The 12,500-nt window shown below is 45.4% G+C and overlaps 1 protein-coding gene across 2 annotated transcripts in view; it reads left to right on the forward strand.

Moving 5' to 3' along the window:
* The first annotated feature begins 5,505 nt into the window (after positions 1–5,505).
* Positions 5,506–12,500, forward strand: part of hspa12a (heat shock protein 12A) — a 64,019-nt gene continuing 57,024 nt past the window's right edge. The window contains exon 1 of one of the 2 annotated variants that reach the window (XM_041881590.2): positions 5,506–5,868. In XM_041881590.2, the coding sequence (XP_041737524.1) occupies positions 5,778–5,868 (91 nt within the window). In that variant the 5' untranslated portion in view covers positions 5,506–5,777. The remainder of the gene's footprint in view (positions 5,869–12,500) is intronic. The other variant, XM_041881582.2, reaches the window with a different exon arrangement.

Genomic DNA, 12,500 nt, shown 5'->3' on the forward strand with positions numbered 1-12,500 from the left:
TCCCAGTAGCCCAAAACACACTGGCTCCTTCACCCCATCAGCCCGACGGGGGGAAGGAGGAAGTTATCGACGCCCGTTGAGGCTGTGTGGCTGAAAAACTGTCAAGGTCTGGACGAGAGACAACAGAGACAGTTAAAGCAGCTGCTGTTTGACTTTAAAGATAGCTTCGCTTGGGGGGAAGATGAGGTAGGGCAAACGCACCTGGTTCAGCACGACATCGACACTGGGGACAACCAACCCATTAAAATTCGGCCCCGTCGCATTCCCCTTGCCAAGAGGGAGGCAGCAGCCACAGCTATTGCTGACATGCTGCGGGCTGATTTCATTGAGCCATCAGATAGCCCATGGTCCGCGCCGGTCGTCATGGTGCCTAAGAAAGGGGGTAAACTTAGGTTTTGTGCGGACTACAGGGGCCTAAATTCTGTCACCACTAAAGACTCTTACCCCATACCGAGGATCGATGAGTCGCTAGACCACGTCAGAGCTCCTCGTGGTTCTCTTCCCTTGATCTGCGCAGTGGCTACTGGCAGGTGCCCCTCTCGCCTGGGGCACGTGAAAAAACGGCCTTCTCCACGGATAGGGGCCATTGGCAGTTCAAGGTGCTGTGCTTCGGGCTTTGTAATGCTCCTGCCACCTTTGAGAGGCTCATGGACAGAGTGCTGGCGGGGGGTTCCGAGAGACGAGTGTGTCGTGTACCCTAGACGACATATTGGTACACGGCACGTCGTTTGAGGGGGGCACTGGGGGGCACTTAGGCGAGTGCTGGAGAGGATCTCGGGGCGGGGCTAAAATTACACCCGGAAAAGTGCCATTTCATGCAAAGGGAGTTGGCGTTCCTGGGTCATCAGCTGGGTGGTGAGGGTATCAGCACGATGCCAGACAAAGTGGAGGCTGTGAGGGGGGTGGCCAATTCCAAGGGGAAAAAAAGAGGTTAAGAGCTTCCTGGGTCTGGCATCCTACTATCGTAGGTTTGTGAAAGGGTTTGCGGGGATAGCAGCTCCTTTGAACCACCTTCTCAAGAAGGACACTGTTTTTCAGTGGACCGAAGAGCACCAGCGGGCGTTTGAGGCCCTCAAACGTGCCCTGGTGGAGGCCCCTGTCCTGTCCTCACCAGACCCGAACCGTCCGTTTATCCTGGACACCGACGCAAGCAATGAGGGCTTGGGGGCCGTGCTGGCTCAGCGTGGTTCTGACGGGGAGCACGTAGTAGCTTATTACAGCAGAACTTTTGATAAGGCTGTAAAACGCTACTGCGTGACAAGGAGGGAGCTTTTGGCTGTCGTGGCAGCAGTACGCCATTTCAAGTACTACCTGGGGGGCCTGCCGTTTGTGATGCGGACGGATCACTCCGCCCTGCAGTGGCTTCTCTCCTTCAAGGAGCCAGAGGGTCAGATCGCCCGCTGGTTGGAGGAGCTGCAACCCTACGACTTCCAGGTGGAGCACAGGGCCGGCCTTCGCCACAGCAATGCAGACGCCTTGTCCCGCCGCCCGTGTGCTGAGGACGGCTGTGGGTACTGCGCCAAACGGGTGGAGCGAGAGAGGGAACTGTGCATGGAGGAGGGAGTCACCGCCACGGTGAGTCAGCTGAGGGTGACAGAGTGCCGGGAGCTTGAGGCTGTGGACGTCGGGGGAGTGGAGGCGTCGTCAGGAGGAGGACGCAGAGCTGCGTCCTGTGCTGGGGTGGGTGGAAGAGAGAAGACGACCGCCATGGGGGAAAGTAGCCCCCTCTATCACCAGTCACCAAAGGACTCTGGGCTAAATTCTCAGTCCTTAGAGTGGCTGAGGGAGTGCTCCAGAGGGGTGGAAAAAGCCAGCTACTGGAGAAATGACGTGGCAGGTAGTGGTTCCCAAAAGGCTGCAAGGGAGCGTGTTACAGCAGCTTCACGGGGGAGTAGGCGCAGGGCATTTTGGGGTCTCCAAAACGTTAAAGCGCATACGTAAAGGCTTCTATTGGGCCAGGCACAGGAGGGATGTGGAGGACTTTTGCAGGCAGTGCGATGAGTGTGCTGCTAAGAAAGGACCTCCAGGTCAGTCACACGCCCTCCTACAACAATTCCCAGTAGGGGAGCCCATGGAGAGACTGGGGGTTGACATAGTTGGACCGTTTCCAACCACAGACAGCGGTAACAGGTGGATTCTAACTGTTATGGACTACTTCACCAAGTGGCCAGAGGCTTACGCTCTCCCAGACCAGGAGGCAGAAACAGTAGCTGATGCATTGGTAGGGGGAATAATCAGTCGGTTTGGGGTGCCACAGTCTATACACAGCGACCAGGGGAGAAACTTTGAGTCACGGGTGTTCTCAGAGTTGTGTAGACGGTTAGGCGCGGAGAAGACGCGCACTACTCCGCTTCACCCCCAGAGTGATGGGCTGGTGGAAAGATTTAACAGAACATTAGCACAACAGCTGGCTATCGTTACCTCAAAACACCAGAGAGATTGGGACACCCACTTACCGTTTATTCTTATGGCATGTAGGTCGGCTGTTCAAGAATCGACTGCGTGCTCCCCAGCGCTACTAATGTTAGATTGTGAGTTGCGCACCCCAGCCGAACTGACGTTTGGCCACCCTCCTGATAACGACGACGGGGTTTTGCCTGGCCCGAACTATGTTCGTCGTCTGCAGAACCGGTTAGAAGCGGCTCACACCTTCGCAAGAGAGCAACTCGAGAACACAGGAATGCGCCAAAAGCGCCACTATGACTCACGCGCTAGGGGGAGGCACTTTGGAGCGGGAGAACGCGTGTGGCTTCACAACCCCACGCGCAAGAAGGGGCGGTGCCCAAAGCTGGACAGTGCCTGGGTGGGGCCGTGCCTGGTGGTAGAGAGAGTGGGGGAGGTGACGTACCGGGTGGAGGTTCCCCCACGGAGCAGGAAGGTGGTGGTCCACCGGGACCGATTGGCGCCCTACAGAGGGAGGAAAACGGTAGGGAATGGAAGTGAGGACTCTGATGTGAGCACACGGGGACAGTCTAGCGAGGAGACTCTAGTGCAAGCTGAGCCTGGGACGGGGGCTGCCTCTTCGGAGGGCGCTGGAAATGACATTGGGGCAGATGAGTGTTCTGGGGTCCACCAGTGAGAGTCAAGGGGAGGCACAAGAGACTGATGCGACCTCCGGGTCGTTTTAAGGATTTTGTTTTGTAACCCTAGGGGCTAGGGTTTAGAAAGGGGGGGGCTATGTAACGACCCTGTATTGTGTTCTGTGTTCATGGGTGTGTTATCGTTCTCATGGGTGCTAGCAGGGGTTAAATATGCCAGGACAGATGGAAAGGTTGGGGGGTATGATGGGTAATCCCGCGGGGTTTTGGAATGCTTAAATAGGGGTTACGGTCTCATCTCTCTCTCTTCTGTTCGGGACCCTTGATTTGACATGTTATATTTGTGTATGTTCGAGGTTTAGCGGCGTGGGCTGTGGCCTGAACAATAGCCCATTCAGGAATAAACCTGTGTTCTGCCTGTACACCTGGTGCCCGTCTCTCTTTTACTTTATGACCCAGCTGGGTCATTACAGTATTTCACCTTGTGTGGGAACTGAGAGGGAAGAAAGGTATGTTCCTTGATACCGTTGGTAAAGCCGACGACTTCTCCGAGTCAAAAGACTGGTTGGGCTACTTTGCTTTCGGTGTGGACATATTGGGGCATCTGAACGATCTAAATGTGAAACTGCATGAACTGTATTCCAACGTGAAAGCATTCAAGGCCAAACTTATGTTGTTCTCCAGACAAATGAGCAGCCGGTCTCCCGCTCATTCTCCGACACTGGCTGCACTGAACGAGCCCACATCGCAGTGCGGCACTGAGACATACAGTAACACTTTGGTCAACCTGCATGCTGAGTTTTCTCGCCGCTTCTCAGACTTCACCAAGATTGAGACTGAGCTGGAGCTTGTATCATGCCCCCTGTCTTTCGACATTGAGAAAGCACCACCAGACACACAATTGGAGCTCATCGACATCCAATGTGACAGTGCTTTGAAGGAGAAGTACAAAACAGCATCAATAGACCAGTGATATGGCTCACTGAATGAAACAAAGTTTCCAAACATTAAAAGCATGCCCAAAGTATGCTTGTTTTATTTGGGTCCACATATGTGTGTGAACAAACGTTCTCAGTCATGAATTACAACACATTTAACAAATTACCACTTGTCAGCTGTTCTGAGAATCTCTACATCAAAGATGACACCAGCCTTGCCAAGAGAGGTGACCAGACCCATTGTTCACATAAAGACTCGAATAACCGTGACTGGGGTAGGCAAGGATTATGCTTTTTCATGGTGATGGTTATGCAGTGAGAATTATACAGCAATGCACTTGGATACAGGTGATAACTAATCAGTCAGATTTGGGCTGAGGTGATTGGATAACTGTAAATATGGCTCACAATGGAGATGAGAATTGTTCCTAAATATGCTTTCAAAAACAGACCATTCCAAATTAAATGGATGCTCTAACCATATGTTTCACTCAAAATTTGGAAGAGTTTTTTTTTTTTTACATTTTGCATGTCTCCAGTCATATAATATATATTTATTTTTAAGTTTGCATATTGTGACTGTAAGTTTGATTGTACTTTACAAGGGTCGAGATGCAGGATCTGTGTGTGTGTTTGACTGTGTCTGTGATGTTATAAATTATATAAATGTTGTGAAAATTTTGTCGAAAATTTGTTCACAAAAAACAAGGGTCAAGATGGTACAAGGGTAGAATTGTTCTGCAAGCATATGTACACCTACAGTACACTAGTAGTTGCGTGTCAATGTGAAAATGAATAAAGGCTTCACATGTTTTGTCACGCATGTAGAATGTGGCCCTTCACTTGGTTTCAAAAACTCAATGTGTCCCTTGAGCCAAAGGGTTTATTTTCATCTGCTAAGACTGCTATATTTAGTAAGTTGAGTATGTTTACTTTGGTTTCTCTGTGGGCTATATCGGTCCGCTAATACAAGATTATTAAAGGCTGAGTGCACTACTTTTGTGAAAAAATATTTATTAAAATTGTTATTAATATATATTTGTATTATTTTCAGCACCCCTACTTCCCGCGGCTCACTAGCATGAAAGGCAAACACCCTACGCATCGCACAAATAGGGTTAACCCACTTGGTGGGAATTGTAATGTGGCTCATATAGCAAAGAATCGCTACAATATGATTTTTACATATACCTGATTGCTAGAGAGCCCAGCCTTGACTGTCTAATCATGTATTGAACTCAGTGTTCGTCATCAAGTGTCATCATGAATGTACAACAAACCCAGAAGCATAGTGCCTTTTACCATGCCTAAAGATGCAATACTGCAGTACAGGTGTATTGATTTAGGCCTAATAGTTAAAAAACAAAACATGACAGGTAACCTGAAAACCATTGTACAGATTTGGGAGGGAGATTTGCATAGGAGATGACTAATGAAAATGTGCCAGTGCATGAAAGCTAAGACCCTGATGATGTATACCTAGTGCTGCATCCTTGCAGCCCTAACCGTAGACTTTTAGGTCTGGATTTGGAGACATTCCTTGCCAGAACAGCGGTGCGAGCTGACGGGAGGGGCGGGACAGAGGGCTACCTAACAATCGGAAAGTAGCAGCCTGAGGTACTACCAGACTTCCTTGCTTTGGAGGTGTAGATCGGCCAAACTCGACTACAAGCTTTCAGTTGAATGGGTCAACCCTGCTGTGCATCCTTTAAATGTGCTTTTTAGCGCGCCATCCATAGCAAGTCCTATTTTCCAGTTACATCTAATGCTTCAGACTGGCAAGTAAACAAGGACAAACTGAATGTGTAACTGTTTAGGGGAGACTCAAGGAAAGATAAAACAGCGGGACATGATGACTGAGAAAGAATCGGCAACAGACAAGATAATAGCAGGTAATAAGCTTTTTCTAAATAACCCTCTCGTGATTCTTAAGGCTATCCTTCAGTGCCCTCTCTCTACCTATTATTTCAGCTTCAAAGCTACACAGTAGGTGCGCTCATATCCATGGCGGTGCGCATTAGAGCCTTTGAGATCTTGCCAGGAGACTCCTTTTCCGTTTTCACGTTTGATTTGGGTTATAGTCGTCCAGGTTATGTGATGGCGATGGTATAGAGGTATTCGCTCTTTTTAAATGTATTTCACTATACAAAGGTTTATAATGAAGCTAATAGTATAAAGCCTATTGGCTACAGTCGTGGCCATGTAGCTTCAAAAGGGCTCTGCCGCAACATGGAGGAAATATGAGAACCCACCATGACAAAAGCACATTTCATTATTAGAATCATTATTTTACTCTGAATAATATTTCCCCTGCAGCCCCAGGAAATCGGCACCAGTCGCGTTTACACGCCCCTTTTCTTTAGGCAGAAAAGGTATGCCCGTGCAGTAGAGTTTGGTCCTCCAGAACGGTGCAGAGTATGGTCACATGGTCAGACCCACCGGAGGCTTGACTCAATGCAGCAAAAGTATGCGTGCCCCACAATCATCCCAGGTATCGCAGCAATGTGGTTAAAACGTCGGATTAGAAGTAGGAATCGCTATATAATCTGACTTGATTAAAAGCAGCGATAGGAATGGTTGGTTCCTCTATTATGGAACAAAATTCGATTGTCTTCAATTTCAACCAGTGCTCTTATTTTCATGTTGTTTTACTTATTTTGACGTTTTCTTCTAGGTTTTCATGTTTAACATGTTATTTAGGACTAGGCCTATTTACTTTTATTTCCGTCACCCACAAGCTTCACAGACGTGTCATATCGGCTCCACAGCAGGACAGTAAATCATGTGACACCTCTCCTATGATGTAATATGTGGGTGTAGAAGAATCGTGTACAGTACAGTAGGCCCTACAGTGCATTCGTAAAGTATTCAGACCCCTTCCCTTTAGCCAAATGTTGTTACGTTACACCCTTATTCTAAAATTGATGAAATATTTTTTCCCCCTCATTGATCTACACAGAATACCCCATAAAGACAAAGTGAAAACAGGTTTTTGAAATATTTACATAAGTATTCAGACCCATTGCTATGAGACTCGAAATTGAGCTCAGGTGCATCCTGTTTCCATTGATCATCCTTGAGTTGTTTCTACAACTTCATTGGAGGCCTCCTGTGGTAAATTCAATGGATTGGACATGATTTGGAAAGGCACACACCTGTCTATAAAAGGTCCCACAGTTGAGAGTGAATGTCAGAGCAAAAACCAAGCCATGAGGTCGAAGGAATTGTCCGTAGAGGTCCAAGACAGGATTGTGTCGAGGCACAGATCTGGGGAAGGGTACCAAAACATTTCTGCAGCATTTGAAGGTCCCCAAGAACACAGTGGCCTCCATCATTCTTAAATGCTTATTTATTTCAAATTGTGTGCACAAATTTGTTTACATCCCTGTTAGTGAGCAATTTTCCTTTGCCGAGATCATCCATCAACCTGACAGGTGTGGCATATCAAGAAGCTGATTAAACAGCATGATCATTACACAGGTGCACGTTGTGCTGTCTCAAGTTTTGAGGGAGCGTGTAATTGGCACGCTGACTGCAGGAATGTCCACCAGAGCTGTTGCCAGAGAATTTAATGTTAATTTCTCTACCATAAGCCGCCTCCAATGTCGTTTTAGAGAATTTGGCAGTACGTCCAACTGTCCTCACAACCGCAGACTGTGTATGTGGCCGTTTCCCATGATTTAATGGCGCTCTGGTTGAATTTTATCTTTTAGATTTGAATAATTTATTTTAGATTTTTTAAGTTAACCACGTTACAATGATTTTGAGATACAAAGACGATATATATATATATATATATATATATATATATATATTTTCCTTCAGGATTTTTGGAATTCTCCCGCGACCCCATTTTCATATCAGCAACCCCACATGGGGTCGCGACCCCTAATTTGGGAACTGCCTATATGTATTGTCTATTTTCAGTTGAACCCTGGGATGAATTTAAAACAATAGCTGTTTATGACTTTGCAAAGGCTATATAGGCCATAAATAATATAATTGATCATATACAGTTGAAGTCGGAAGTTTACACCTTAGCCAAATACATTTAAACTCAGTTTTTCACAATTCCAGACATTTAATCCTAGTAAAAATTCCCTGTCTTAGGTCAGTTAGGATCACCACTTTATTTTAAGAATGTGAAATGTCAGAATAATAGTAGAGATAATTATTTATTTCAGATTTTATTTCTTTCATCACATTCCCAGTGGGTCAGAAGTTTACATACACTCAATTAGCATTTGGTAGCATTGCCTTTAAATTGTTTAACTTGGGTCAAACGTTTCGGGTAGCCTTCCACAAGCTTTCCACAATAAGTTGGGTGAATTTTGGCCCATTCCTCCTGACAGAGCTGGTGTAACAGAGTCAGGTTTGTAGGCCTCCTTGCTCGCACACGCTTTTTCAGTTCTGCCCACAAATTATCTATAGGACTGAGGTCAGGGCTTTGTGATGGCCACTCCAATACCTTGACTTTGTTGTCCTTAAGCCATTTTGCCACAACTTTGGAAGTATGCTTTGGGTCATTGTCCATTTGGAAGACCTATTTGCGACCAAGCTTTAACTTCCTGACTGATGTTGCAAGAGCAATGTGTCCTCCGAAACACGACCCGGCCACACTGCTTCTTGACACACTGCTCGCTTAACCAATGTGTTGGAGGAAACAGTGTACAACTGGCGACTAAAGTCAGCTTGCATGCACCCGGCCCGCCACAAGGAGTCGCTAGAGCGCAATGGGACGAGGACATCCCGGCCGCCCAAACCCTCCCCTAACCCGGGCGACGCTGTGCGCCGCATCATGGGTCTCTCGGTCGCAGCACAGCCTAGGATCAAACCCAGGTCTGTAGTGACGCCTCAAGCACTGCGATGCAGTGCCTTAGACCGCTGCACCACTCGGGAGGCAACCAGGGATGATCTCTTGATAAGTCTGTGAATTGGACAATTTTTCTGTCTTTCTAAGCATTCAAAATGTACTGAGTTATTTTGGCGGCTGCGTGGTCCCATGGTGTTTATACTTGCGTACTATTGTTTGTACAGATGAACGTGGTACCTTCAGGCGTTTGGAAATTGCTCCCAAGGATGAACCAGACTTGTGGAGGTCTACCATTTTTCTTTTGATTTTCCCATGATGTCAAGCAAAGAGGCACTGAGTTTGAAGATAGGCCTTGAAATACATCCACAGGTACACCTCCAATTGACTCAAATTATGTCAATTAGCCTATCAGAAGCTTCTAAAGCCATGAAATCATTTTCTGGAATTTTCCAAGCTGTTTAAAGGCACAGCTAACTTAGTGTATGTAAACTTCTGACCCACTGGAATTGTGATACAGTGAATTATAAGTGAAATAATCTGTCTGTAAACAATTGTTGGAAAAAGGACTTGTGTCATGCACAAAGTAGAGGTCCTAACCGACTTGCCAAAACTATAGTTTGTTAAAAATACATTTATGGAGTGGTTGAAAAACAAGTTTTAATGACTCCAACCTAAGTGCATGTATACTTCCGACTTCAACTGTATGACTTTAGAGTATGGTTACATTTTATTTGCTCTGTTAAACCTGTTAAAGAAAGTTTTAGAGAAAGTGTTTTTCCACAATGTTATGAATTAACTATGTATTATTTTATGGTGTTCATTGTTGATCCAGACAATATATCAACACACATGCAAATATTTGATTGGGAATCAGTTCTTCAAAAGTTTTAAACAGACTATGCATTTTAGTGTACAAGGCACAACACTATTTGGGCAGTGCTGCCAATCCTAATCTCTCCTGCCAGGCACTCCTGACATTGTGAAATGTTGGGGGATGTGCACTAACTGCACTTCAGTGAGCTCAGCTGCACATTGGGATGAGGCAGACGCAGTGGGACATTGCCTGAACTGTCCCACCTAACCGCCAAAACACATGTAAATATTGGACTATAAATTGTGCCTACCCCTATTATACTTATGATAAAATGTTTATTATATTCTAATGAGCCATTTACTTGATGTATTCTTATCTTTTATTATTTCATATTGTTGTTGCATTGTCGAGAAGGAACCTGCAAGTAAGGATTTCATTGGACGTTGTATACCATGTGTATCCCTTAAATACGACTAATACAACTTTAAACTTTATCTGAGGAGGATGAGGGGGGAGAGTATGGGTGGCCCTGGCACCCACCAATCATATTTTGGAATGGGAAGTGGGGACAGCTACCTCAGCATCACTGATATAGAGGTCGCCAGCACAGTCACTGTGGAATCGATCAATATGTACATTTGAGCTTTGCAGCAGAACGATTGCCTGGCAATCCAAACTCCTTGCTCCAGCCAAATGCTACGCCACGCCCACAGACATTAGTTTGTATTCCGCAATGAGTCTGGATCTGAGTACCTCCCCGACGATTTCTAGAATGCAAACACATTCTAACTATTCTGACTGGTCCCAGAAACAGATTGGTTGGGCCACAGCCAGAACACACGTGGGTAAAGCGGCATTTTAAAAATACTTTGATACTCTGATTGGTTAGGGATGATCCCATCACTGATGACTTTGTTTTGTACAACACCCCTCATTTTGATGTCACCACAAATGACTGCAACGATGGCAGTCTCAGACTGAAGTATGTAGCTAATATAGAGCAGCGGGAGAATTCACTTTGAGTCGTCAGGCAAGCAGAACGGGACAATGGAGTCCCGATACTATTCAGGGTGTGGCCACAGTCAGAGGAGCAGCACATATAGTAATGTTGACTTTTTCAGATTATTGATATGCAGTGTTTGGCTAATATTAGGCACTGTAAAACGAGTGAATGTGACAAATTGACATCAATTGATATTGCACTCAGCTGGTTACCTGAGCTACAAGGACCATTTCTCATCATGAGAGCTGTGCTCAATTCCTCAAGTACCTATTAGTGTGCTGATACAAATCCCAGAGATGACAAATAGCATCTAAACCCTCTGATTGAGCTTGTAGACACACCCAAAACTGCAATGATCTGTTTCAAATGATCATTACTTCTAATTGCCAATGTCACTATCATAACTTGCTAAGCACATTTTCTGTTGTCCGCTTTTGCTCAAGTTATTTATTTTAAAGAGCAAAATCCAAAACAACTTTTTTGAATATTTTGGACTGGCTTTAGCCAAGTGGGAACACCCAGTGACCACACTAACAGAGAGCTTTGTGTTCCGTTAGGGATAGCCACACATGTTCTACACATTTATGGCAGCGAGAGAGAGAGAGAGAGAGCTCAGAGAGGGGTGGGGGAGTCATACTCAGACATTTATTTGGTTTGAATGCGATATAAATATGAGCTCAGATTCCAAAATGCACAGATTAATCTTGTGTTGCCTTTGTAGATAACATTGGTGACATCTTGATGCAACAAGGCGTTAAACTAAAAGGTGACAAATACAAAAGTAATCTCTCAAAAGCTAGTTCATTAAACAGTCAGTTACACATTCTTGCCTAATCAATGCTCTAAACATCTGAAAGCGCTTCAATCAGCCCCAGTGTTTTGCTGTGGGTGGATTCTCCAGATCGAGTGTACTATGATCTAGGAATTCAATCAGCTTCGCTGTGATAGCCAACTTTTAGCCCAGTTGTAAGCCCAGTTCCCCTCTGTTCTGCTGAGCTGCACAAAGTGGACCTCATTAGTGGGCTATTTTCTGTGTGCTCTGTCCAGCTGTTCTACAGTATATCTAAGTACTTACGCACGCTCCCACACATGTGGCTCTAGCCAACCAATGTGTGAGGCCTCCTCATCAATTTCACTGAGTGGAGAGAACCGTTGTAGAGTATTTTTAAAGACTAGGGTCAGCGTTGCACATTCCATGCATTCAAGGAACCAATCTTGAGTGTCAATAAACAAAAGAGTGTAAATGTGATGAGGTCAGGTCAGACGACATTTCAGAGAAGACATTGAAATGCCTTGAGTTAAGGACACCTTTTACCATAAGATAGCGTTGTATGAATCACTACAAGGTCATTCACGTCATAAATCAGCTGGGTGACTAATAGGTGAACAGCGACAAGCACTGAAAAGGACTATACAGTATAATACCTCAGTGTGGCTCAGCACATCATGAGCAGTCAAAAACAAATTGCACCACAGGTGTGCTGTTATGTCATTGCACTCACAAATTCTGTAAACGAAAGATGGCGCTGCAGTGGATAGTAGCTGTTTTACAGGCTCCTGACCAATTCTGCTATTTTGTGTGTTTTTTACGCTGATCTTAACTTTTTCTGTACATAATGTCTCTGCCATCATTTCCTATGACCTCGTACCCCTGCACATCGACTCGGTACTGGTACTTCCTGTATATAACCATGTTATTTTTACTCATTATTTTTATTCGTTATTCACTGTGTATTTATACCTCATCTTTATCTTTAACTCTGCATTGCTGGGAAGGGACCCGTAAGTAATAATTTCACTGTTAGTCTATACCTATTGTTTACGAAGCATGTGACAAATACGATTTGATTTGATTTAGTAACACCCAACATTTTAAGTTCCCATAGCAACCAAC

This window comes from Coregonus clupeaformis, chromosome 1, assembly GCF_020615455.1.
Source record: "Coregonus clupeaformis isolate EN_2021a chromosome 1, ASM2061545v1, whole genome shotgun sequence".
NCBI lineage: Eukaryota > Metazoa > Chordata > Actinopteri > Salmoniformes > Salmonidae > Coregonus > Coregonus clupeaformis.